The 27,444-nt window shown below is 35.1% G+C and overlaps 1 protein-coding gene across 3 annotated transcripts in view; it reads left to right on the forward strand.

The window, feature by feature from the left end:
- Rbm41 (RNA binding motif protein 41) overlaps positions 1 to 27,444 on the forward strand; it is a 74,135-nt gene that overhangs the window by 14,871 nt on the left and 31,820 nt on the right. For all 3 annotated transcript variants that reach the window (XM_078034436.1, XM_040283965.2, XM_040283963.2), the window contains one exon: positions 26,883 to 27,286. In XM_078034436.1, coding sequence (XP_077890562.1) covers positions 26,883 to 27,286 — 404 coding nt within the window. The remainder of the gene's footprint in view (positions 1 to 26,882; positions 27,287 to 27,444) is intronic.

Genomic DNA, 27,444 nt, shown 5'->3' on the forward strand with positions numbered 1-27,444 from the left:
TGGGTTATTTGTTATCTTATTGTTTAATTTTTTGAGTTCTTTGTATATTCTGGATATTAGGGCTCTATCTGAAGTGTGAGGAGTAAAAATTTGTTCCCAGGATGTAGGCTCCCTATTTACCTCTCTTATTGTTTCTCTTGCTGAGAAAAAACTTTTTAGTTTGAGTAAGTCTCATTTGTTGATTCTTGTTATTAACTCTTGGGCTATGGGTGTCTTATTAAGGAATTTGGAGCCCGACCCCACAATATGTAGATCGGAGCCAACTTTTTCTTCTATTAGATGCAGAGTCTCTGATTTGATATCAAGCTCTTTGATCCATTTTCAGTTAACTTTTGTGCATGGCGAGAGAAAGGGGTTCAACTTCATTTTGTTGCATATGGATTTCCAGTTTTCCCAGCACCATTTGTTGAAGATGCTATCCTTCCTCTATTGCATGTTTTTAGCCCCTTTATCAAATATAAGAAAGTTGTAATTTTGTGGATTGGTTTCTGTGTCCTCTATTCTGTTCCATTGGTCCACCCACCTGTTTTGGTACCAGTACCATTCTGTTTTCGTTACTATTGCTCTGTAATACAGTTTGAAATCTGGTATCGCTATACCTCCAGATTCACACTTCCTGCTTAGAATTGCTTTTGCTATTCTGGGTCTTTTGTTTTTCCATCTGAATTTCATAATTACTTTATCTATTTCTACAAGAAATGCCATTGGGATTTTGATTGGCATTGCATTAAACCTGTAGAGAACTTTGGGTAATATTGACATTTTGATTATGTTAGTTCTGCCTATCCATGAACAGGGTATATTTTTTCCCTCTTCTAAGATCTTCTTCTATTTCTCTCTTTAGGGTTCTGTAGTTTTCATTGTATAAATCTTTCACCTCTTTTGTTTGGTTGAATCCCAAGTATTTTATTTTTTTTTTAGGATATTGTGAATGGAGTGGTTTTCCTCATTTCTATTTCAGAAGTTTTGTTGCTGATATACAGGAATGCCTTTGATTTATGCGTGTTGATTTTATATCCTGCCACTTTGCTGAATTCATTTATTAGTTCTAGTAGTTTCTTTGTAGACCCTTTTGGGTCTTCTAGGTATAGAATCATATCACCCACAAATAGTGATAATTTAAGTTCTTCTTTTCCTAATTTTATGCCTTTAATTTCTTTTGTCTGTCTAATTGCTCTGGCTAGTATTTCAAGAACTAAATTGAATAGAAGTGGTGAGAGAGGGCATCCCTGTCTTGTTCCAGATTTTAGAGGGAATGCCTTCAGTGTTTCTCCATTTAGAATGATGCTAGCCTGAGGCTTAGCATATATAGTTTTTACAATGTTGAGGTAAGTTCCTGTTATCCCTAGTTTTTCTAGTATTTTGAACATAAAGGGATGCTATACTTTGTCGAATGCTTTTTCTGCATCTATCGAGATGATCATATGGTTCTTATCTTTAAATCTATTGATGTGGTGAATAACATTTATTGATTTCTGTATATTGAACCAGCCTTGCATCCCAGGGATGTATCCTAATTGATCATGGTGCACAATTTTTTTGATATGCTTTTGTATTCGATTCGCCAGGATTTTATTGAGGATTTTTGCATCTAAGTTCATTAGAGATATTGGTCTGTAGTTTTCTTCCTTTGAAGTGTCTTTGTCTGGTTTCGGGATCAGGGTGATGTTGGCCTCATAGAATGAATTTGGAAGAGCTCCTTCTTTTTCTATTTCTTGAAATAGCTTGAAAAGTATTGGTATTAATTCTTCTTTAAAGGTTTTGTAAAACTCCACTGTATACCCATCCGTTCCAGGGCTTTTCTTGGCTGGTAGTCTTTTGATGGCTTCTTCTATTTTTTCCTTTGTTATTGGTCTGTTTATATTGTGTGTGTCTTCCTGACTCAATCTGGGCAGATCATATGACTTAAGAAATTTATCGATATCTTCACTATCTTCTATTTTACTGGAATATAGGGTTTCAAAATACTTTCTAATTATCTTCTGTATTTCTGTAGTGTCCGTTGTGATATTGCCTTTTTCATCCCATATGTTAATAATTTGAGTTTTCTCTCTTCTCTTCGTTAGCATGGCTAAGGGTCTGTCGATCTTATTTATTTTTTCGAAGAACCAACTTTTAGTTTTATCAATTTTTCAATGTTTTTTTTTGTTTCAATTTCGTTGATTTCTGCTCTGATTTTAATTATTTCTTGTCTTCTACTACATTTGCTGTTGTTTTGCTCTTCCTTTTCTAGGGTTTTGAGATGAAGTGTGAGTTCATTTATTTGTTGGTTTTTTCTTTTTTTGAGGAATGAACTCCAGGAAATGAATTTCCCTCTTAAAACTGCTTTCATTGTGTCACATAGATTCTGGTATGTTGTGTCTGTGTTGTCGTTTATCTCTAAGAATTTTTTGATTTCCTCCTTTACGTCTTCTGTAACCGATTGATCATTCAGTAACATATTGTTCATTTTCCAGGTGTTGCAGGATTTTTCCTTCCTTCTTTTATCATTGATTTCCAGTTTCATTCCATTATGATCAGATAAGGTGCATGGTATTATCTCCACACCTTTATATTAACTAAGATTTGCCCTAGGCAAAATGTATGGTCTATCTTTGAGTAAGATCCATGTGCTGCTGAGAAGAACGTGTATCCACTTGATGATGGTTGATATATTCTATATATGTCGGTTGAGTCTAGGTTATTGATTGTGTTATTGAGTTCTATAGTTTCTTTATTCAGCTTTTGTCTGGAGGATCTGTCTAATGGAGAGAGCAGTGTGTTGGAGTCACCCATAATTATTGTGTTGTGGTCTATTTGACTCTTGAACTTGAGGAGAGTTTGTTTTATGAATGTTGCAGCACCATTGTTTGGTACATACATATTGATAATTGTTATATCGTGTTGGTGGATGATTCCTTTTTACAGTATATAGTGGCCTTCTTTATCCCTTTTGATTAACTTAGGTTTGAAGTTGATTTTATTCGATATGAGTATGGCCATTCCTGCTTGCTTCTGAGGGCCATGTGAGTGGTATGATTTTTCCCAACCTTTAACCCTCAGCCTGTGTATGTCTTTTCCTATCATATGAGTCTCCTGAAGGCAGCATATTGTTGGATCTGTTTTTTTTAATCCAGGTTACTAGCCTATGTCACTTGATTGGTGAATTTAACATTTAAGGTTATTATAGAAATATGGTTTGTACTTCCAGTCATGTTTATTTATTTATTTATTTTAGTTTGGCTAGTTTTTCCTCTTTGGTTATTTTTCTCCCCCTTTACTGAGATACCTCCCACTGTTAGTTTTGGGTGATATTTTTCAATTCCTCTTCTTATAGAATTTTGCTCTAAATGCTGTGCAGTGATGGTTTTCTGCCTGTGAATTCTTTTAACTTTTGTTTATTGTGAAATATTTTAATTTCATTGTCAAATCTGAAGCTTAATTTTGCTGGATATAGTATTCTTGATTGGAATCCATTATTTTTCAGCGTTTGAAATACGTTGTTCCAGGATCTTCTCGCTTTCAAAGTCTGTGATGAAAAATCAGCCGTTAACCTAATTGGTTTACCCCTGAATGTAATCTGCCTCCTTTCTCTCATAGCTTTTAATATTCTCTCCTTGTTCTGTATGTTGGATATCTTCATAATTATGTGTCCTGGAGTTGGTCTTTTACAGTTTTGTATGTTTTTGGTCCTGTAGGCTTCCAGGATTTGGCAATCCATTCCATCTTTCATATCTGGGAAGTTTTCTAAGATTATTTCATTCAATAGATTGTTTATTCCTTTGGTTTGATCCTCTATACCTTCTTCCATCCCAACGACTCTCAAGTTTGGTTTTTTTTATGACATCCCATATCTCTTGCATGGATTACTCATGATTTTTTAACATCTTTTCTGCCTTGACTATATTCTTTTCGAGTTGATAAACTTTGTCCTCATTATCTGATGTTCTGACTTCTATTTTATCTAGTCTATTTGTAATATTCTTGTTTGAGTTTTTAATTTGGTTTATGGTTTCCTGCATTTCTAGGATTACTGTTTGATTTTTTTTTTTTTAGTATCTCTATCTCCTGGTAGAGTTCCTTCTTGGCAATTTGAATTTGCTTATGCAATTCGTTTTCAAAGTATTCTTTCATTGTTTCAACTTGCTGTCTCATGACTTCTCTAAGATTCCATTCCATCTGAGTCAGGTATGCCTTGAGTTCTTTCTCTGTCCATTTTTTGATGCCTCTAGGTTCTCCTGTAGATTCAAGTTGTCCTGCATTGTTTGTAATTCTTTTTTCCCTTGTTTTTTCATGTTGTTCACGTTACTTTCCAACTCTGTTTAACTGCTGTGTTTCTGTTTTCTCCTATAAATTTGTTTTGGTTTTGTATATCTCTGTGGTCTTTCCTTTGTGGTGGGATACTATGCCTAGAAATGTTGGGCTTTATTGTACTTTAAAGCTGATTCATTCAATTCATAAAAGGCTTCCAGATTCTGTATATATACAGTGATTTGTTGTTTGTTCTTAGGACTTTATGTTTAGGTTAGTTGCTATGATGGTATGAGGGTTAGTATGTCTTGGCTACTTTGGAAGATTGCTCTACTGAAGGGGGATATTAACAGGAGATTGGATCAGGGTTTTTGGTAGTAGATAGGTATTTAGGAGTCCTATAGACAGCCTCGAAACATTCACCTATTTGCATTTAGACAATTACATGTAATGGAAGACTTAATGCTTGGGATGAAAGTTGGGGGGCAAGGGAAGGAAGGTGCTCTTAAAAAGAAAGAAGGAGAGAGAGATAGATAAATTAGAGGAGAATGGAAAGAACAATAAAACTTGAAATGGGAAAGAAAGAAAGAAGGAAAAGGGAGAAAAGAAAAAAAAGAGAAAAAAGAAAAAAAAAAGAAATTGAAGTCTTAGAGATCCATTTTCTTCTCTTCCAGTAGGCGGAGCTGTGCCCTCCAAGCCGAGCTTCTGCCCTCTATGTGCCTACAGCAATCCTTGTAACGCGGCTCCTGGGAGTCTCTCAATCCTGTTAGTCCAGTGCCGTTTCACTTCTCCGGCCCCTTGCCCCCTTCCTCCTGCCAGCCAGCCAGGTCTTGTTCACTGGAGGCGGTTCCCCAAGGATCTGGTTACACTTGCAGTCCCACCGCGTGCCCTATTTCCTGAACGACTGAGCACTCTCTCTGTCATTCATCTAAGCCCCAGTGCTCTGGAGCGGTGATCTGGGAACCAACAATTTAATTTTTCCGGACCCCTTTGGTGGGCACGCCCCCGGAAACTGGTGGCTAGGACCTTGGGTGTCGCCGCTGGTGGTAAGGGGAGTTGGGGATCGGGAATCCCCTCTGCTTCCCTCAGCCCCTACCTTTACGTTCACTCCGCTGGCGGTAGGAGGAGTTGGGGGTCAGGAGTGCCCTCTGCTTCCCTTGGCCTCTATAGTCACGCCCACTCTGTTGGCCGTCGGGGGAGTTGGGGATCAGGAGTCCCTCGGCCCCTACATTCACACCCCCGGAGAGATTCCTGAGGTTTCCCGGCTGTTTGTATCTGGTGGGGGTGGGAGTCACACACCTGCTAAAGTGGATTCCACTGGGAAGGAATTCCATCGGCCGAACTCTGGTGATGTCACCTCTCTGCTATGGCGGGCCCCAGGCTCCTTGCCGGAGTGTCTGAAGGGAGGGGTGGAACTGGTCTCTCTCTGGTCTGACCCAATCTCGGTTGGTTTCAGTTCCCGTTCACTATTTCATGAATGCTTGGCTAGAGACCTCTTCCTAGAGTCCCTGCGTTGCTCCTGCTGAGCTGCGCCTCGGAGGCTGGTCGCTGGGTCACGCGGGCCGGGGCCGCCCCCTTCATTATTCTTTATTATCCTATTTCATTATTTTTAAACTGTAGCATTCTGTCCAGTTTCTGCTTTGAAAATTTCATCCAGTCCCTGCTCAGTTCTCTGATAACTTCTGCATCCTATCTCTCCCTTTCTTCCCACATATCTCAGAGCTAGGGAAGTCCTCACTGCTTCAAGCTAATTTTTATACTTATTGCTGAATCTTATCCCTCTTATCACCAAGGAACCTCAGTCAGTCCTGCTTCTTTTCCTTCAAGACTTTAACATGATCATTGTATAATTTGCCAGTTTCTGTGGAATATATACTCCTACCATAAGCTATCTAAACATGATAAAAAATGAAAAATATCCTTCAATTGCTTAGGTGCTTGAGCAAACCATATATGTAGATTTTTTTCTTCATACTATATACCATAATAAATAGCAGTTTGTTTAAAAAATGAAGTGTAAAAGGTCAAGTCATAAGAAAGATAGACTTAAGTACATGTTTATATGTAAATTTTAAAATGAAAATTTTAAAACATATGAAAAAGTTGAAATAATTTTATCACCAACACCCATTATATTACCATCTATATTCTACCATCAATATTATTTCTCCTATGACATATCTAATCCATACCTCTATCCATCTATAAATCAAATTTTACTTCATAAATGTAGTTTTTAAAATTTGCTGATGTCGGCACACATCTGAAATTCCAGCTTTTTGGGAGGCTGACGCAGGAAGCTTGCAAATTAAAGCCAAGGCTCAGAATTTTGAGACCCTGTCTCAAATTTTTAAAAAATTTATAAAGGCCTGGTATATACCCAGTGGTAGAGTTTCCTTGTGTTCAGTCTCCAGTATTGCAAAAAAAGTGCATATAATTTCATGGCCCACAAATACTTCAGTATGTATAATGTTACCTAAATATTTATTTATAATTTTCTTATGTTATGAAATTTGCATGTAATTAAATGGACAAATCTTAAGTCTTCATTTGATGACTAGTGATCAGCATATAAATCTGTATGTGATATGTTGGTAAATGTTTAACAACTAGCTCTCCAGCAAAAAAAAAAAAAAAAAAAAAAGACCCTAATATGTTTTGTTTGCCAATTTCCTTTGGTGTAGATATTCCTGCCACAGTACATTTCAAGCTGATAGTTAGTATGTGTCATCACTGAACATGGAATTGAAAACACATGTATACCACTATCAGACCATCTTAACAAACTGATGCATGTGTGTACCCTAATTTCTGTCAACATATGAAAGATTTTGATTGCCCCAGAAAGTTTTCCCATTCTGTCCTCCTAGAAGCAGCTAGTGTTTTGGTATTTTTCCACTATAGTTAGTTTTACCTATTCTAGAACTTCTTATAACTGGAACAATACAGTATGTATTCTTTTTAGAAGCTTTACTTCAACTTAATGTTTTTAGGACTCATTCATATTGTTATATATATCAATAATTTGTCCTCTATAACACAATTTTTGGAAGATTTTTGCATAATCACTGTATTTAATTCTCAGGGCTGCTATAATAAATTACCACAAATCAGGTAGCTTAGAATAATAATAAAAAAAGTTCTCTCTGAAATTCTGAGTGCTAGAAGTCTGAAATAAAGGTGTTAACAGGCCTGTGTTTTCTCTACAGATTCTAGGAGTGTATTCTTCCTTGCCTCTTCTAGCTTTTGGTACTTGCCAGCAATCCTTGGTGTTCTTTGGAATGTAGATGCATTCTAATCTCTGCCTCAGTCATCAAATGACATTCTCCTTGTGTGTCTGCCTTTGTCTTCACATGGCCTTTTATAAAGACATAGTCATTGAATTTAGAGCCTACCTTTATCCAGTATTACCTCATCTTAATTTAACTACATGTGCAAAGAACCTATTTCCAAATAAAGTCACAGACTAAGGCTCCAGGTGGACATGAATTTTGGAGATATACTATTCAACCCAGATCAGTCTGCCAGCTGGACTCAAACAATTGATATCCATCTGGACACATGCAAAATGTATTCACCCTTTTATAACATCCCCCATTAACCCATTCTAGCATCAAGTCTAAGTGCTAGATCTCATTTAAATATCAAGTCAAAAAGCCCCAAGTCTAATTACCTAAATCACCTAAATTAAGTATTTGTGAGGCTGTGGATATGATTGTTTCTACCCAGCCACCAGTGAAACTAGAAAGCAAGTTTTCTGCTTCTAATATATAATGGTGGGACAAGCGTAGGATGGACATCCCCATTCTGAAAGGTTAAGAGGGAAGGAATAAAGGGGTTATTGAGCAAGTTTGTAGTCCAGAAATACAAATTCCATTAGTTTTCAAGATCCAAATGTTATACTCTAAGCTCAATGCTCTATCCTCTGGGCCTGCCCTCTTAGCCCAGTAGTGTAGCCACAATCCCACCTTCTCCAGCCTCTGCATCTGTAGCTTTACATTTGGAGTTATCCTTTATTTTGTTCTATATCTCTCTTTTTCACACCAGGCTGGCACTAAATTATCTAAAATTATCAAAATATTTGTTAATTTCATGCATGTCAAGACATCTACAACATTACATGAAGGTTCTTTATAGATCCTTCCTGTATAATCTTTTCTCTGTTCCTGGCTTCTGCTGTGATAATTGATTGGATCCATAAACCATATTCCTAATCTCTTCAGTGAAAGTTTGTCCAGCCACAACCTTGGCTCCTTTTTCAGAACATGTTTTCTGGGTAGTCTTAGGATTTTTCAGATCGTCAAGTGCTATTTTTTTTTTCCTTTAATAGTTCCTTTTTCAATTTACCTCTTTCTCTTATAATTTTAAGCATCAAGGAGAAACCAACCTGCATTTTCCATGCTTTCCTTAAGAAATATCCTTGACAAAATATCCAAGTCTATCACTTAAAAGTTAGATTTTTTAACCCAACAGCAAAAATTAGTTCAGCCGAGTTTCTACCACTGTATAATAAAAATTGACTTTCATCCAGTGTCTTAACATGTTATCATTTCCTTCTAAGATCTCACCAGAAACACCTTTAATATTCATATTTCTTGCAATATTTTATTCATGATTACACACACATGCACACATGGAAAGATGCTTTCTGTCCTATGCTGTTCATTTCCTTCTTGATCCCTACCAGAATTGCCTTTAAATGTGGACTTTTACTTTCACGAACCTCATAATTTTTCTAGCCTTACCCAGTACTCAATTCCAAAGCCAATTCCACATTTTTATGTTGCAGCAGCATCCCATTTCCCAGTACCAAACAACATATTAGATTTCTAGGGCTGCCATAACAAAACACCACAAACTGGGTGGCATAAAACAACAGAAATTTTTTCTCTCATACTTACGGAAACTAGAAGTATAAAATTAAGATGTTGGCAAGGTTAGTTCCTTCTGGAGGCTATAAAGGAGAATCTGTTCCATGCCTCTTTCCTAACTTCTGGTGTTTGCTGGCAATACTTGTCTTGTAGGTGCATCACGCTAAGCACTGCTTCCATCACACATGCCATTTTCTCTGTGTGATTATGTTTCTGTGTCTTTACATGGCTCTTTTATAAGAATGCCAGTCATTGGACACAGGGCCCACTCTAATCTACTGTGACTTTATCTGTTTGTTTGTTTGTTGTACTAGAGATTGAATTCAGGGATGCTTTACCACTGAGCTATATCTCCAACCCTTTTTATTTTTTATTTTGAGCAGAGTCTTGCTAAGTTGCTTAGGGCCTCCCTAAGTTGCCAAGGCTGTCCTCAAACTTGTACCTTCCAGATCACTGGGATTATAGGTTTGCACCAATGTGCCTAGCCAGTGACTTTATCTTAACTAATTATATCTCATTTCCAAGTAAGGTCTAATTCTGAGGTTCTGGGTAGACAAGAATTTGGGGAGGATGCTAGTCATCCAAGTACATTAATTTATTGCCACTTTATCACCTCTTGTTCACTTTTTTACAAACCATATTTTTAAAAAATAATGATAGGGATCATACTAAAGTGTGATTAAAACATATGTTCAGTTAGATCAAGAAATAGGATATTACTGATATTCTAAAGGGCCCTATGTGCCCCTCCATAATCACAGCCCTCTTCCCATTGGATATAACTAATCTTCTGACTTATGATAATAATTTCCCTACCTTTTCAGGTTTTTATGACCTACATATCCAGCACTAGGCAATATTTAGTTTTGCCTGTGTTTAAGCATTATATCAGCATATTCTATTGGGTCTTCCTTGTCTAATTGTGAGATTCATCTATATTGCTATGTGTTGCTATAGTTCATTTTTATTGAAGTTTGGTATTATAATTATATAATATATATATTATAATTTATTTTTCTATTGTAGTTGAATATTTGGGTTGTTCCCATTTGGGGCATACTATAATTATCAGTCCTGTTACTATGATCCTACTTGTACAGGAATTCTAGGACTTGTATGCAGACGCTTCTCAGGGTATATATAATTTTGCACATCTTCAGCTTCATTCGATATTAACTACTTTCTGAAGGGATTTCCCCAAGTTAACATCCCATCAATCATGCAGAAAGGTTCGGGTTACCCAATAACTTTGTCTACACTGGGTACTTTCAGATTCCAGTTTGATCAGTATTTCCTTATATTTCATTGTGTTCTTTATTCCCTTTATTAATAGTTAATATTTGTTTGTTACTTCTGTTTTTTGTCCTTAATCAAGCATTATTTTCCTCAACCTTTCATTTTGAAAAGTTTAAAATGTGGAGAAATATTAAGAGAACCTTTGTTCACCAGCTGTTGACATTTTGCAATATATGCTTTGCCACTCTTCCTCTACATTGAATATGTGTGTATGTAACTTTTTAATTGTTAAAAGCATTTGAAATACGGTCAGATGTAATTAGGTTTTATTTCTAAATTCTTCCATTATATATTTCTAAGAACAAGCACATTCTCTTATACAATCACAGTATTATGATCACTCTTAAGAAATTTAATGCTATTATTCTAGTTTTAGCTAATAATATGGTTTATAATCAGATTTCTTGCTTTTATCCAGGTTACAATGAGGGATCATACATTGCATTTAGTTTGCTTTAGAACAGTTTTCCTGTGTTGTGTGTGTTTTGCTGTGTTTTAAGGCATTTATGTCTTTCAGAAATCCAAGCCTATATTGTTAGTTTCTTTGTGGTTTTAATTTCATTTTCTTGAAAACTAATGATGTTGGATACTTTCTCATGCATTTATTGACTATTTGGATAGCCTGCTTTGTGAAATGGCTATTCATTTATTTTTCCCATTTAGCAAATGTGAAAATGCCTATTTACTGCCAGAATGTCTTTCCATCTGTTTGTATCCATGTCCAGATGTATTCTTGGTTCAGATTACTTTAGGCATGTATCAAAACTATATATAGCTCAGCTCCAAAAGACCTAGAATAAGACAGATCTCAGCAGTTACCACTTACCTAAGTGTTACTATATAGGGAAGAGGGAACTAGGAACGTTTTAGGGTTATATATCCTGAATATTCTATCTCCAGCTTTCTTCTCTAATCTTGGGTATATTTCTTATAAATTTGTACAAGTTCTTTATTATTATGAGCACTTGCTCTTTTTGGTTATGCTAAAAATGTCTGTTTTTATTCTGTGTCTTATATATAATATCTTTTGATGAACACAAGTTATTCATTTGTATGTAAAAAAAATATAGAAATCTGTCCCAACACTATATATCAGAAATGTTCCAGTACTATTATTGTACCTCTTTCATAGATCAGGTGTTCACATATGGTTGGTTGCTTTTCTGAATTCTGTCTTTTGTTCCTTTGGTATTTTGGACTGTTCTATAATTAATATCACACAGTCTAGCTATATAATATTTTGATATCTGGTACATTAGGATAACAATTTCTTCTACATTTTTCTTGTGTTTTGTCTACTTTTGACACTTTAGCTTTCCATATAAATTTTAGAATCAGTTTATCAAATTACTTGAAGATATATATATATATATATATATATATATATATATATATACATACATATACACACATACACACACACACACGCGCGATTTTGATTGGGATTCTATTGACTACTTAAATCAATTATGGTCAGTTGATATATTTGCATAAATATATCAACATGAGTCTTCAAATCTTCAAAATGTGAGCACAGCATTTTTCTATTAGCTTAATTTTTTTAGTGTCTTGCTGTAAGTACATTTTTAGATTTGTGTTCCTTCTCACATTTTGTGAGACTAAATAATTTGTTTTAAAACAGCTTTGAGTATATAATTCACATATGATGAAATTTATCTGTTAACTATTCAATTCAGTGATTTTTATTAAGTTCATAGAATTTTTTAACCTTTTATTTTTATTTATTTTATTTTTATGTGGTGCTGAGGATCAAACCCAGTGTCTCACAGGTGCGAGGCAAGCGCTCTACCACTGAGCCACAACCCCAGCCCCAAAATTTATAGAATTTTGCTATCATCAACACAATCCCATTTTAGGATATTTCCTTACCCCCACAAATTCCCTTGAACTTATTTGTAATAAATTTATTGTCATGTATACCCCAAGACTCTGTATTTATAAATTTGTACTTTCTAGATATTTCATCTTAAGTACAGTCTTAGAATATGTTGTCTTTTGAATCTGACTTCTTTTAGGTAGAGTTTTATCCATGTTCAAATATGTATTAGCAATTTGTCCATTTTTATCACTTGTTTTCCAGTGTATAGATTCCCCACATGTTTATTACTCTTCACAACTTGATCACATTTGAATTGTTTCTAATTTTTGGCTATAATGAATACTGCTGCTATGAACATTAGCATATATCTTTTTTGTGGGCATGTTTTCATTTCTCTTGAACAAGTAAAATTTTTGGTGCATATAATAACTCCATCTGTAACATTTGAGGAATTGCCAAACTGTTTTCTAATATGATCGCATCATTTTACTTTCTTATCAGTAATAGAGGAGGTTTCCTGTTTCTCTGCATCCTTGCTGATACTTGTTAATTCATGCTGTTTTATTCCAGCCATTTTATTCCATATGTATACTGACACCTCATTATGGTATAAAGTTTCTGTAATAAACCAAATGATCTTGAATTTTATGCACTAATTTGACATTCATATATCTTCTTTGGTGAAATGTCTATTCAAGCTTTTGCCCAGTTTTTGATCAGATTGTTTATTTTCTTTCTATTGAGTGGTGAAAGTTTTGTGTATTCTGATAAGTCATTTTGGGGTTTTTTTGGTAACAGGGATTGAACTGAAGGCATTCAACCACTGAGCCATATCCCCAGCCCTATTGTTTATTATTTTTAAATTTAGAGACAGGGTCTCAATGAGTTGCTTAATGCCTCACTGTTGCTGAGGCTGGCTTTGAACTCTCAATCTTCCTGCCTCAGCCTCCCAAGCTGCTGGGATTACAGGCATGTGCCACCAGGCCTTGCTACCAGCACTTTTTAGAAATTAATTAATTTTTTTTTCTGTCCTGGGGATTGAAACCAGGAACAGTTTACCACTGAGCACATCCCCAAAACCTTTTATTTATTTATTTACTTTTTGAGGTAGGGTCTCATTAAGCTGCGAACCTCACAAAATTGCTGAGGCTGGCCTCAAAGTTTGGATCCAGGCTCAGCCTCCCAAATTGTTGGGATTATAGGTGTGTACTACCACACCCAGCTACAAGTCCTTTATAATGTATATAATTTGCCAATGCTTTCTTCTAGTCTGTAGCTTATCTTTTTATTTTCTTAATAGTCTTTTGAAGCACAAAATTTTTAACTTTAATGAAGTTCCATTTATGAATTTGCTGTTATGACTTGAGCTTTTGGTGTCATATCTAACAAAAATTTGCTGAAATTCAGGTCAGAAAGATATTCTATGTTTCCTTCCAGAATAGTTGCGGTCTTAGCACTTACATTTAAGTCCATTATTCATGTAAGTTAATTTTTGTGTATGAGGTAAAGGTTCTGAGTTCTTATTTTTTGCATATGGATTTCAAATTGTCCCAGCACTATACATTATAAAGACTATCATTTTACCCATTGAATTTTCTTGACACCTTTGTGGAAAAAAAATCAACCATAAATGTAAAAGTTTTTTCCTAGACATACAATTTTGTTCCTTTGTTCTGTATACCTATCCTTATGCTCAAAGTTCCTTTACCTTTCTAGTAAGTTTGGAAATCAGGTAGTGTAACTCTTCCAACTTTGTCCTCATTTTCAAAATTGCCTTTTCTTGCTGGGTACGGTGAGGCATGTCTGTAGTCCCAGTGACTCAAGAGACTAAGGCAGGAGGGCTACAAATTCAAACCAACAAGCAAACGAGGCCCTGTCTCAAAATAAAAAGGACTCGAAATGTAGCTCAGTGATAGAGCACCCCTGCGTTCATCCCCAGTACCATAAAATAAAATAAAATAAAATAAAGTAAAAATAAAATAAACACTTTTTCTATTCTAAGTCTTTCATTTTCCATGCAAATTTTAGATGGAACTTGATTTTTCTACAAAAAAGCCTGCCAGACTTCAATGGGCGTTGAATTGAATCTGTAATTCAGTTTGAGGAAAATTGTCATTTTTAATGAGAAATTATTTTAATCCATGAACATGGAATGTCTCTTCCTTTATTTAGATCTTCTACAATTTATTTCAGCATTGTTTTATAGCTTTGCATTTAATAATCCTATGCTTATTTTGTTTAAACTTATTTAGTTTGCTTAGAAATACTAAGTACTTTATTCATTTTAATACTCTACTGAATATAATTGTTTTCGTATTTCATTTTTCTTATTTTACATGTAATTATATAGGAGTACAGTTGATTTTTATGTATTCATCTTGAGTGTGACTAGTGAACAGAATTGTTTTCTTATTTCACTTTCAGATTTTTGCATGCAAATATATAGAAATACAATTTTTTAGTGTATTGATCTTGAGCCTATGACTAAACTCTTCTATTAGTTGAAATGGTCTTATCATGGCTACCTTAGGATTTTCTACATAGATAATTATGTTTCCTATGAAAAAGTTTTACTTCTTTCTTTCTGATCTGGAAGCCTTTTCCCTGTCCTTGTACTGCCAAAACCTTTAATACAGTGTTAAATAGAAGTAGTTCAACCTAACATCCTTGCCTTATTCGCAGTCTTAGAGAGAAACCATTCTGCTTTTAACATTGAGGCGTAAGTTTAGCTCTAGGTTTTCTGAACATGCTCTTTGGCAGCATATTGCTTTCCTGTGGGTACTATAACAAATTACCATAAATTTCAGGGCTTAAATCAATGCTTATTTCTTATATAAGTCTAGAGATCAAAAGTCCTACTATCAAGATGTTGAAAGGGCAACAACATTACTTGTAGATACTGTAGATATTCTAGGTGAGCTTTTTCCAGCTTCTAGAAGCCACTGGCACTCCTTGACTTGTGGTTCCTTTCTCTTATTACTCCAATATCTACAGTCACATCTCCTATCTCTAACCTTCCTCATTCCTTCTTATAAGCAGTCTCATCATTATATTCGCCTCACCTGCTAAATCCAGGATGAATCCTAATCAATAGCCTTAACTTAATCATATCTACAGCTTCCCTTTTGCTATGTAATTTATATTTTCAAAGATTCCAAGGATTAGGATGTGGACATTCTGAACTACCATTATTCAGCCTACCATAGACATTTCAAAGACATTCCCTTCTATTGATAGTTAATTAAGGTTGATTATATTTTATTATGAATGACTACAGGGTTTTGTTTAAGGCTTTTTCTGCACTTACTATGGTGATCATGTGGTTTAAAGTTTTAATCTGTCAATATGATATATTAATTGATTTTTAGATTTTATATCACTCTTGCATTTATTGCATAAACACCACTTATATGTGTATAATTCATTTAATATGTTGTTAGATTAGTTTGGGTAATATTTTATTTTTAGTATTTTTGCCTCAATTTTCATGAAGAATATTAGTCTATGGTTTTATTCTGGTACCTTTGTTTAGTTTTAGAATCAGTGTAATACTAATAGAATGAATTGGAAAGTATTCCCTCATCCTCTGTTCCTGAAAGTATTTGTATAGGATTGGTATAAGTTCTTTAAATATTTGATGAACTTTCCTATCCCCTACTATCCCCCCTCCCCTTCCCTTACATCTTCTCTCTCTACTTCATCTACTGTAATTCATTTCTCTCCTTGTTTATTTTCCCATTACAACAATTCCTAATAGGGCATTATGTAAAATTGTGGATGTGTAACCGACGTGGTTCTGCAATCTGCATTTGGGGTAAAATTGGGAGTTCATAACCCACTTCAATCTAATGTATGAAATATGATATGTCAAGAGCTTTGTAATGTTGTGAACAACCAATAAATAAATATTTGATAAACTTCACCAATGAAGCCATCTGGACCTGGGTGTTTCTTTGTGGGTATTTTGTGTTGATTACTGAGTCAAACTCTTTTTTTGTTATAGGTTTATTCAGCTGTTCTCTTTGTTCAGTCTGCTTTGATAATTTGTATCTTTCTATGAATTTCTCCATTCATGTAAGTTTTCTAATTTTTTGGCTTAAAGGTATTCATAATATCTCTACATAACCATTTTTCATTTCTGAAGGGTTTGTAGTGATGCATCCTCTTTAATTATTGATTTTAGTCATTCTTGTCTTTCTGCTTATTTTCTTGATTATTTTATTTTGCATTTTGGCTAAACTTTTCAAAAAACCAGTGTTTGATTTCATTGATTTTTCTCTGTATTCTCTCATATTGATTTATACCCTAATTATTTATTTTTATTTCTTGCTTGCTTTGTATTCAGTTTGTTCTTTTTTCTTGGAAAACTGAGAAGCTCAGGTTATGAATTTGAAACCATTTTTCTTTTATGACACAAGCACTATATAGAAACTATAAATTTCTCTCTGAGGATTTTTTTTAGCTGCATTCCTGAATTTTGATATGTTGTTTTCATTTTTGTTCAGTTTAAAATATTTTAATTTGTATTTTTCTATTTATTTTTGGTAATGGATATTGAACCCAGGTGTGTTTTACCACTGAGCCACATCCCTAGCCCATTTTATTTTTCATATTGAGACAGGGTCTCACTGCTGAGGCTGGCCTTGAACTTGTGATCCTCCTTCCTCAGCCTCTTAATTACCTGGGATTACAAGCATGAGCCACCACACCAAGCAGTTCAATATACTTAAAAATTTCCTTTGTGAATTCTTTGACCAATGGACTGTTTAGAATATGCTGTTTAATTTATAAACATTTATGATTTTCTATAGCTCTTAAAATAGTGGCTAACTAACATAGTTATGTTATGGTCATACAAATATATAGTTTGTATGATTTCAGACTTTTTAAATATTTTGAGATACCCCACCTTGGGCCCTTACTTCAGTGTCATATGGATAGATAATCTCACTTTCTTCAGTCTTGACTCAGGTATCACTTTCTCAATAAGATCTATCCATGGGGCTGGGAATGCTTGTCTTTCTGTGCCTCATTTCAACAATATAATGATCTCCAGTTCCATACATGTTGTTGCAGGCAACAGGATTTCACTTTCTATAGCTATATAGTATTCCATTTTATATACATACTACATTTTCTTTATCCACTCATCAGTTGAAGGACAATTAGGTATTTCTGTTTCTTAGCTATTATGAATAATGCTGCAACAAACATGGAAATACAGATGTCTCATTAATATACTAATTTAATTTCCTTTGGACATATACTCTGTACTCTGTAGTGGCTATCTCAATTTATATCCCCATCAAGAGCATGCAAAGGTTTCCTTTTCTCCAGAGTCTCACCAGCACTTGTTATATAGTTAGTCTTTTGAAATTACCATTGTTACTGGAATGAGGTAATATCTCATTATGGTTTTGATTTGCATTTCCCTGATGATTATTGGTGTTGACCATTCTTTCATGTACTTGTTGGTTATTGTATATCTTATTTCAGTTTGTTTTTTAACTATTGAGTTTTTGAAATATTTTACATAGTCTTGATTTCAACTCTTTGTCAGATATATACATTGCAAATATTTTATTCCATCTGTAGATTCTGTCTATACTCTGTTGAGTTTTCCTTTGTTTTGCAGAAGTTTTCAGTTTTATATAATCTATTTTTGCTTTTATTTCCTGTGCTTCTGGGGTCTTATTAAAAAAAAAATCTTACCCACTCCAATGCCCTGAAGAAGAAAACATATAAAACTGTTTTCTTCTAACAGTTTTATAGGTTCAGGTCTTACACTCAAGTGTTTAATCCATTTTGAGTTGATCTTTGTAACTGGGGAAAGTACGGACCTAGCTTCATTCTTCCATATGTGGACATCCAATTTTCCCAAAACTTTTATTGAAAAGAATGTCCTTTTTCCAAAGTTTGTTCTCAGAACATTTTCCATTTTCTTTCTTTCTTTTTCTTTTTCTTTTTTCTTTTTTTTTTTTTTTTTGGTACTAGAGAGTGAATCCAGAGTCACTTAAACAATGAGCCACATCCCCAGCCCTATTTTGTATTTTATTTAGAGATAGTATTTCACTGAGTTACTTATGGCCTTGCTAAATTGCTGAGGCTGGCTTTCAACTCACAATCCTCCTGCCTCAGCCTCCCAAACCCCTGGGATTATAGTCATGCACTACCACACCCAGCTATTCTTAGAATATTTTTTGGAAATAAATTGGCTGTAGTTTTGTGAGTTTTCTTTAGGTTCTCTATTCTGTTCCATTGATCTATGTGTTTGTGTTAGTACCATGCTTTTGTGATTACTATAGCTTTGTAGTTGTTTTGAATTCAAGTAACATAATGTGTCCTACTTTTTATTGGCACATTATAATTATACATAACAGTGGGATTTGTTATAATAAAACATGCACACAATAAAACAGTATAATCAGGTCAATTTCATTTCCCAGTACTTCCCTTTTCCCTCCCCTCCCTCCCCCTTATCCCCTTCTTCTGTTCTACTGATCTCCCTTTTATTTTTTTAAAATTTGTTCTAATTAGTTATATGTGACCATAGAATACATTTTGACCCATTATATACAAATGGACCACACCTTCTTATTCCTCTGGCTGTACATGGTGCAGAGTCACACCAGTAGTGTAATCATACATGTATGTAGGGTAATAATATCTGTCTCATTCTACTATCCTTCCCATCCCCACAACCCCACCCCTCCCCTCACTCTCCTCTGCACAATCCAAAGTAAAGTTCCTTCATTATCCCCTACCCTGCCCGCAACATGGATCAGCATCTGCTTTTCAGAGAAAATGTTTGGCCTTTGATTTTGGGGATTGGCAGCTTCTGCTTTTCAGAGAAAATGTTTGGCCTTTGATTTTTGGGATTGGTTTATTTCATTTAGCATGATATTCTCTAGCACCATCAATAATAATAATAATAATAATAATAATAATAAATACTTTATCCTTTTTTATTTAAAGTGGCTTGGTTATTCAGGGGTTTTTATGGTGTTATATAAATTTTAGAATTGTTGTTTCTAGTTCTTTGAAGACTGTTTTTACTATGTCAAGATACATTCCTTATATGTCTAATTTGTTCAGCATATTTTAACATGAGGGAACATTGAATTTTACCAAATGCCTTTTCTGCAACTATTGAGATGATTGTATAGCTTTTTGCCCTTCTTTCTCTTGCTGCAGTTTGTCACATTTATTGATTTGCATGTATTGAACCATTCTTGCATCTCTGGGATAAATCCCACTTGATCATGTTAAATAACATTTTAAATGTGTTGTTAGAGTCTCTTGACTAGTGTTTTGTTGAGGATTTTTGCACCTGGGTTCATCAAGAATATTGGCCTGTACTTCATTGTTATGTCCTTATTTGGTTTTGGTATCTGGGTCATGCTGATTTACTCTATCAATTTGTTCATTTCCTCTAGATTATCATATTTATCAAAATACAGTTGCTAATAATGAAGTCTAATAATCATGTGTGTTTTTGTAGTGTCAGTTGTTTTCATTTCTAATTTTGAGTCTTCTTAAGTACGCTACATGAAGTTTATTTTATCTTTTTGAAGAATCATTTGTTTCATTGATCTCTTTTTTTTTAGTCTCTATTTATTTCTGTTGTGATTGATGTTATTTCTTCTACTAATTTTGGCTTTAGTGTCTTCTTGCTATTCTAGTTCCTTGAGATGCAGTGTTAAACTTTTTATCTGAGATCTTTCTACTCTACTGACGTTGGCATCAATTGTTATAAACTTTCCTCCTGGTACTGTTTTCACTGTATACAATAGGTTGAGTGTGTTACATCTCCATTTTTCATTGTTTTAGTAATTTTTAAATTTCCTTCTTGATTTCTTCCTTGATCCATTGGTTGTTCAAAAGTAAGTTGTTTAATATCAATGGCTTTATATAATTTGCAAAGTTCTGCATAATGTTGATTTCTCACTTTATTGCATTGTGCTGAGAAAAGATACTCAATGTTATTTCAGTTTTTAAAATTTATTGAGACTTGTTTTGTGGCCTATCATATGATCCATCATCCTGTTTAATGTTCCTTGTGCTGATGAGGAAATATCTAACTGTTAGAGGAATGTTCTATAGATGTCTATTAGGTCCATTTGGTATAGGGTAAATACAACTCTGTTTCTTTGTTGATATTCTGTCTGATGATCTGTCTATTACTGAAAGTGGGGTATTAAAAGTCTTCAGCAATTAATATTGGAATCCATCTCTCCCTTTCACTCTATTAATACCTGCTTTATATATATGGGTACTCTGATGTTGGGTGCATATATTTTTAGAATTATTTCTTCTTTCTGAATCGAAACCGTTTATCATTATATAATGACGTTCCTTGTTTCTTCTTGGTGTATTTGATTTATAGTTGATTTTATCTGATATTAGTATGGGTACTCCTGCCTCTATTCACATGAAATATCTTATTCTAGCCCTTCACTTTCAGTCTATGTATACCTTACAGGTGAAATGAATTTCTTATAAGCAGCATATAGTTGGATCTTGTTTTTCATCCATTCAGTCATTCTATGTCTTTTATAATTTTTAGTCTATTTAGATTCTTAGTAATTATTGATAGATAAGATATTACTGTAGCCATTTGTAATTTGTCTTTTTTATTGATTTTAATTTTTTTTAAATACACGTCAGCAGAATGGATTATGTAACTTGTTTTCTAGTTTTGTTGTAGTTTGTTCTCTTTCCCTCTCATAGTCTTTCTTTACGATTAAATGAATTTATTCTAGTAGTGTGTTTTGATAACTTGCTTATTATTTTTAGTTTGTCTATTACAGATTTTTGTTTTATGATTACCATGAGACTTACAAAAATATCTTTTGATTATAACAAGCTATTTTGAAATAGCAATTTGATATGATCATAAGGATGGTAACAAACAAATGAACAAAAGAACAAGAGAAAGTATACTCATAATAAAACTCTCCAGTCATGTTTTGTTCCTCTTCACATTTTGAATTTTATGTCATTTAACATAATGTACATATTATTTTATTTGTTTTTGGTCTTCATACTTAAGATATTGAATTGTTTTTGCTTCATGCTTATTATATCAGAACATTCTGAATTTGTTTGTATAATTACTCGTACCAATAAGTTTTATGCCTTTCTATATTTCCTCCTTATTCATTAATGTCTGTTTCTTTCAATTTTAAGAACATTCTTTGACATTTCTCAAAGAATAGGCATGGTGGAGTTATTTCCTCTCAGCTTCTGTTTGTCTGGGAAAGCCATTGACTCTTCTCCATATCTAAAGGATAGCTTTGTTGGGTACAGTATTCTTGGCTGAGAATTTTCCCCTTCAATGCATTGAAAATCATATATTTTCAAAAAGCCAGTCTTCAAATTTGCTGATTTTTAAAATTCTGTTTGATATTTCCTGCTGTTGATGCCTTCTATTACATTTTTAATTTTGCTAAGTGCTTTTTTCAGCTCAAGAATTTCTGTTTTTTGGGCATGGTGGTGCATACTTGTAATCCCAGTGACTCAGGAGGCTGAAGCAGGAGGATTACAAGTTTGAGGCCAGCTTCAGCAGAATAGTAAGACAATAAGCAACTTAGAAAGACCCTGTCTCAAAATATAAAATGGATGTGTCTCAATGATTAAGCATTCCTGGGTTCAATCTCCAGCACCAAAAAAAAAAAAAAAAGAATTTCTGTTTTTTGTTTTTTTTTCCCCCTTCAATGCTGGGATCAAACCATCAAACCAGGCTTCATGCAATGCCTAGCAAGCACTCTATTACTGTGCTGCATCCCAGCCCTCTGTTTAATTTTTTTTTAAATTGCTTTCATCTCTCTGTTAAGTTTCTCTGAGAGTATTTATGTCTCTGTGTTTTCTTCAAACTCATTGAGTTTCCTTAAGACAGCTATTTTAATTCTCTATGTGAGATGTTCCCATAGTGATTACTGTCTGGTCAGTTTCTGGCACCTTGTTTTGAGTAGTAGGTGAGGTCATGATTTCCTAAAAGCCTTTGATGCTTGTTGGTATGGCAGTGATGTCTGGGCATTGGAAGGTCACATTTTATTCCATTCTTCCTTATATGGCTTTGTTTATTCCTGTTTTTCCAGAAATCCTAAGCAGCCTGCTTATTTTCTCTGATCCTACAGTCACTTTTACTGCTTCAGCACTAGATGACACCCAGGGCCAGATTTGCCAGGAGTTTGCTCTTTGTGTATTGTCACTATTTCACTATTGGAAGGAAACCCAAGCCTAGGTATCTACCAAATAGACCTAACCCTAAACCTTAACTTGCTGTGTTGTTCAGAAATAAGAGAATACCTACAGAGAGTGATCTGTCCCCATAAGCTTCTTCCTGGAGCCAGTGTAGGCACAGATGCCTCATTCACAGTTAATGGCCTGTGGTCAGTCACTGCAGAATTCTTCCCAGCTCTGGGCAGTGTCGCTGAATGAGCTGCCTTGGGCTCTTATGTCACTCTCGGTACCACCAAAGCCACCAAGCTGTGTCACATCCTAAGCCCACACCCCACCAAGATCAGCACAACACTGAGTTAAGACCCAGGCCTACACTGCTGTCGGCTACTTACTGCTGAAGTAGACTCATGGCCTAAGACTGCTGCAACCAGCCAAAGGCGATGCTTGCTGCAATAGAATTGCAATAGATAGGGACCATGTGTCTTCCTCTGATATTGGAGCTATGTCAAAGACTCCACCCATAGGTTGGATGGGGCCCATTAAGATCTACACTGTGTTAGGTTTCACCAGCCCAGCATTAAGTTCTAAACTGAGTTCTTATCTTTATTGCCCTGTCCTAACCCCAGCAAATGAAGTCTTTCAGCAGGCTATGCTGCCCAAGATTGGAGTAGTATTGGCCAGTCCCTTGGCCACCTGGGCTGATGCTATTGCTAGGTTGTGCCTGAGTCTCACAGCCACATGGACCAGGGTTACACTTAGGCCCATGCTACAGCTGTTGCTGATGCAGGGTGAAACACAAGTATGTCTCACTGGAATTCAGATCTTTGCTTGGTGTTATGGCTTTTACAGAGCTCTGTCTGTGAATATTGGTCTGGAGATAGCTGTGCTGCCTGAGGTTGGGGGATGGGTGGTGGAGACAGTCCCTTTGCCACCAAGGCTGATGCTAAGCTGAGTTGCACCTGAATTTCACTTCTGCAGGGGCCTACAGGGACTTGGAGAGGAGGGTGGTTGTTCCCTAGGCTCACTCCAAGGCTGAAACTGACGCAGGCCAAAACTTGGGTCTGTCCTACAGGCAGGCAGATTTCCATCTGGTGCCAGAGCTGATCTGGAGGCTCTGTGGGCTCTGACTTGTGTGCAAGGCCTTCTGTTTCTGCTGAGTACTGGTCTCACCACAGTGGTCTGGATCTGGGCTTCAAGGCCAAGCCCTGAGCTAACTTTTTTGTCTTGCTCCCTAAGGGTGGGTATAAGCTTCCTCCCTACTCTGACACTTGAGTTTGGAGGAGGGGTTCTGGAAGCATTCTCTTTACCACCTGGCCTAATGCAGTTCTTGAAACTAAGTTCACAGGTTATCAGTCTGGCAGTAGGGGTCATTTGTTTTGCTCAGCACTGGATTTCACCATGGAGGACCTGTGGTATTGGGTTTCAAGTCCTCAACTTAATTATTTCTCTGTTTCCCATGTGGGAAGTGCCTCTCTCCAGGGTGGGCTGCTTAGAGTTTGAAGAGGGGTACAGCAATTCTTCCCTTCCTGCCTTCTTCAATGCATCTTTTCATTTTGTTATACTAAAAGCAGGTGCTATGATCTCTTACCTCAATTGCATATCTCTTGTGCTAGTAGTTTGGTACATGAATAGCTATTCAACTTGGTGGGTGTATCTCTTTGGTGAAATTGCCAGAGGATCTTAATGAGCCACCTTCTTGCTCAGTAGTGCCAGGGATCTTTATTTATTGCTATATTCCCCAAACCCAAAAATAATTCCTGGCATATCATGGTCATTGAACGAGTATTTTTGAGTGTAAACATTGTATATTCATTTAATTCCAGTTGCTCTCTAACCTCAGGGACATGTATCATTGGCATTCTTTTTCAGTTTTTCCAGTGTCTGTTTTCCCTATGTGTTTAATTCCCTTCTAAACTTGAATTTCCCTGAATTATAATATGGTTGAGCACTTTTGCAAACACTTATTAGCTATACATAATTATGAGATACCTCTTCAGTATTTGCTCATTTTCCTAATGGTTGTCTTTATCTTTTTCTTATTGATATGTAGGACATTTTTATTTATCTGGATTCAAGCTTTTAGTTATTTGTGTAGTAAATACCTTTTTAAAATTCTTTGGCTTTTCTGTCTCTTGATGACATTTTTTTGATGAACAAAAGTTCCTAATTTTAACATGGTTGAATTTACTAATTTTTTCTTTAATTGTTAGTGCTTTTTGTGTCCTATTTCTATAAATACTCTTAGGCCTTGCTGGTGGAAATACAGAAGAGTATAACTCCTACAGAGCAAAATCCAATAATATATAGAAAAATTACATGCACATTTATCCTTTGTCTCAGCAATTTTACTTCTTAGAATCTGTTTCAAAGATATTCTATAAAAGTACCAAATCCCATATACACAAGACTATTGTTTCAAGGCATTATTCATAACAGCATAAGACTGGATATAAAACCAATATGTATCAGGGGACCAGTTGAACAAACTATTGTACATCCACACAATGGAATACTGTACAAATACAAGAAGGAAGAAGAGCTCTATACATTAATATGGAATTACTTCTAGGATATATTGTTAAGTGCACAAAAGTTGTAGAACAGTATTTATAATAAGTTACCTTTATGAAGGAGAAGGTATAACTAATGAATTTTATATATGTGTGTATGTTTGTATGTGTGTGTGTGCTTATTTGCTTATATTTTTTAAAAAGAAACAAAGGAGCCATAAGCCAAACTTAATAAGAAATATTATTAATGGGGAAGGAAGGGAATGGGATGAAGGGAACAGAGATGGAAGTGACACATCTGTGAAGGTACTGTATGACAGTTTTCACTTTTGATCCATGTAAATGTTTTGCATAATTTAAAATTTTAATTACAAAAGGACATAGGGCTGGGGGATGTAGCTCCAAGTAGAGTGCTTGCTTAGTGTGCACAAGGTGAGGCCCTGAGTTCAGTCCCCAGTACCACACACACAAAAAGTGGGGAAGGGGATAAATTCATAAAATTCAAAAACAACTTCAAGCAAATAAACCTGATGATAAAGTTGTAACATAACTACACAGAGAAACAATTACTTAAAATGACTTTAATACCTGTATATCCCCAATAAGGTTTAATTTAAAGGCAAAGTAACTGAAAAGAAATATAAAACTGTATTCAGTAGCTTTATTGTTGATAGTGCTATTAGTACTGTATTTGAAATTCTAAAATTCTATAAGTGTATTGTTGTAGGTAGACATTAATAAGTAATTTTGTTATTATTAGAATCCAGTGTCTTAAGCATACAAGATACATGTCTAAAATCAAAAAGTTTAAGGAAAAACCTTGTAATCTTAAATCTGAATTAGAATTACTTATATGAACTTGTGATCTATTTTTTTTAATGTGTTAATTTTGCCCACTAAGTAGGGCTGGAAACAACAACTCAATACCAATGAACACAGGTAGTAACATACCCTGGTTTCTAAATACCACTTCTCACTGAAAGGAACCAGGGGTCAAGTATTTCAGGTTCAGGTTAAGAAATGTGTGAGATAAGCCTGGGCTGTCTTGCTGTGCCAGAAAATCAAGGCAATATAGGAGCTTATTTGGAAGGACACATCTATCTATAAAAGATTCTTGCATAAAATACTGAACATGAACTTCATCAAATATTTAGATCAGCACTGTTCAGTACAATGCTCTGTAATTATATAAATGGACTTTGTCTATTCTGTCTAGTATGGTATACGTTAGCCACATGTAGCTATTGAACATTTGAAACTTTCTAAGTTTCACTGAGTAATCCATACTAAAAACTTAAACAGACACATGTGGCCAGTGGATATTGTATTATATAGCATACCTTTAAATTTAACTGCTCAGAAATAGAGAAGCTTGAGGAACAAGTGAATACTATCAGGAAACAATTCATCCTATTCATTTGTGTATAGAACAAATAATATTTCTCTACTAAATCAATGAAAGGACTAGAAAATAAGTTAGAGGGGTGGAAAGGAAGGGGAACTGTTTTAGAATGAAAGAGATTTAAGAGTTGTAATATCCAAAGACTGATTTAGATCCTGAATTAAATAACCAAGTGCAAAAAAAAATCTTTGAAATAATAAAGGCAATTCATATATGAATTCAGTATTTAATGATAATAAGGAACTATATCAATTTGATTAAGTGTGATAATGCCATACTCATTGTATTTTTCAAACATCCTTATCAATGAGAGGTGCATATACTTGTATGATCCTGAGAGTCCTAGGTGCCTCATTTACCTGGCCATCATTCTGGCCTTGCTTGAGATGCACTATAATAAGATAGTTATATATCAATGTCGTTTGTCACAGGTTGTAAAGACTTTCCCAGCAGAATTGCTAATTGGAGATCCATGATTTAATTTTTATTTGTTAAAGATTGTGCTGGTAGGCTTTGTAGAACTTCCATATCTCTTTGTCTTGATCCAGATGAACCCCCAAAGAAGAACAAAGGTGATCCCATGAACAACCTGGAAAGTTTTTACCAAGAGATGATAATGAAAAAACGTCTTGAAGAGTTCCAACTTATGAGAGGTGAACCCTTTGCTTCCCACTCACTGGTCTCAGCCACATCAGTGGGTGATAGTGACACAGCTGAGAACCCGTCACTACTCCAGGACAAGGGAAAACAGGCAGCACAGGGTAAAGGTCCCAGTCTCCATGTGACAAAAGTTATTGATTTTTCACCTGAGCAGTGTTGGACTGGGCCTAAGAAGCTGACGCAGCCAATAGAATTTGTCCCAGAAGATGAGATCCAGAGAAATCGTTTGTCAGAGGAAGAGATCCGAAAAATTCCTATGTTTTCTTCATATAATCCAGGGGAACCAAACAAGGTATAGGCCAAACCAAGGAAAACAACATGGGTTGTTTTCATTTTTTATTTACTTCTACCAAAAATAATATTTTAAAGTTAGCTTTGATTATACCAAAGATCATGACATAGGCATAGTGATTGTGTTTATCCTTAACCTTGACTATTCGTTCTCTGCAT

The sequence above is a fragment of the Ictidomys tridecemlineatus genome, chromosome X, assembly GCF_052094955.1.
Source record: "Ictidomys tridecemlineatus isolate mIctTri1 chromosome X, mIctTri1.hap1, whole genome shotgun sequence".
Taxonomy (NCBI): domain Eukaryota; kingdom Metazoa; phylum Chordata; class Mammalia; order Rodentia; family Sciuridae; genus Ictidomys; species Ictidomys tridecemlineatus.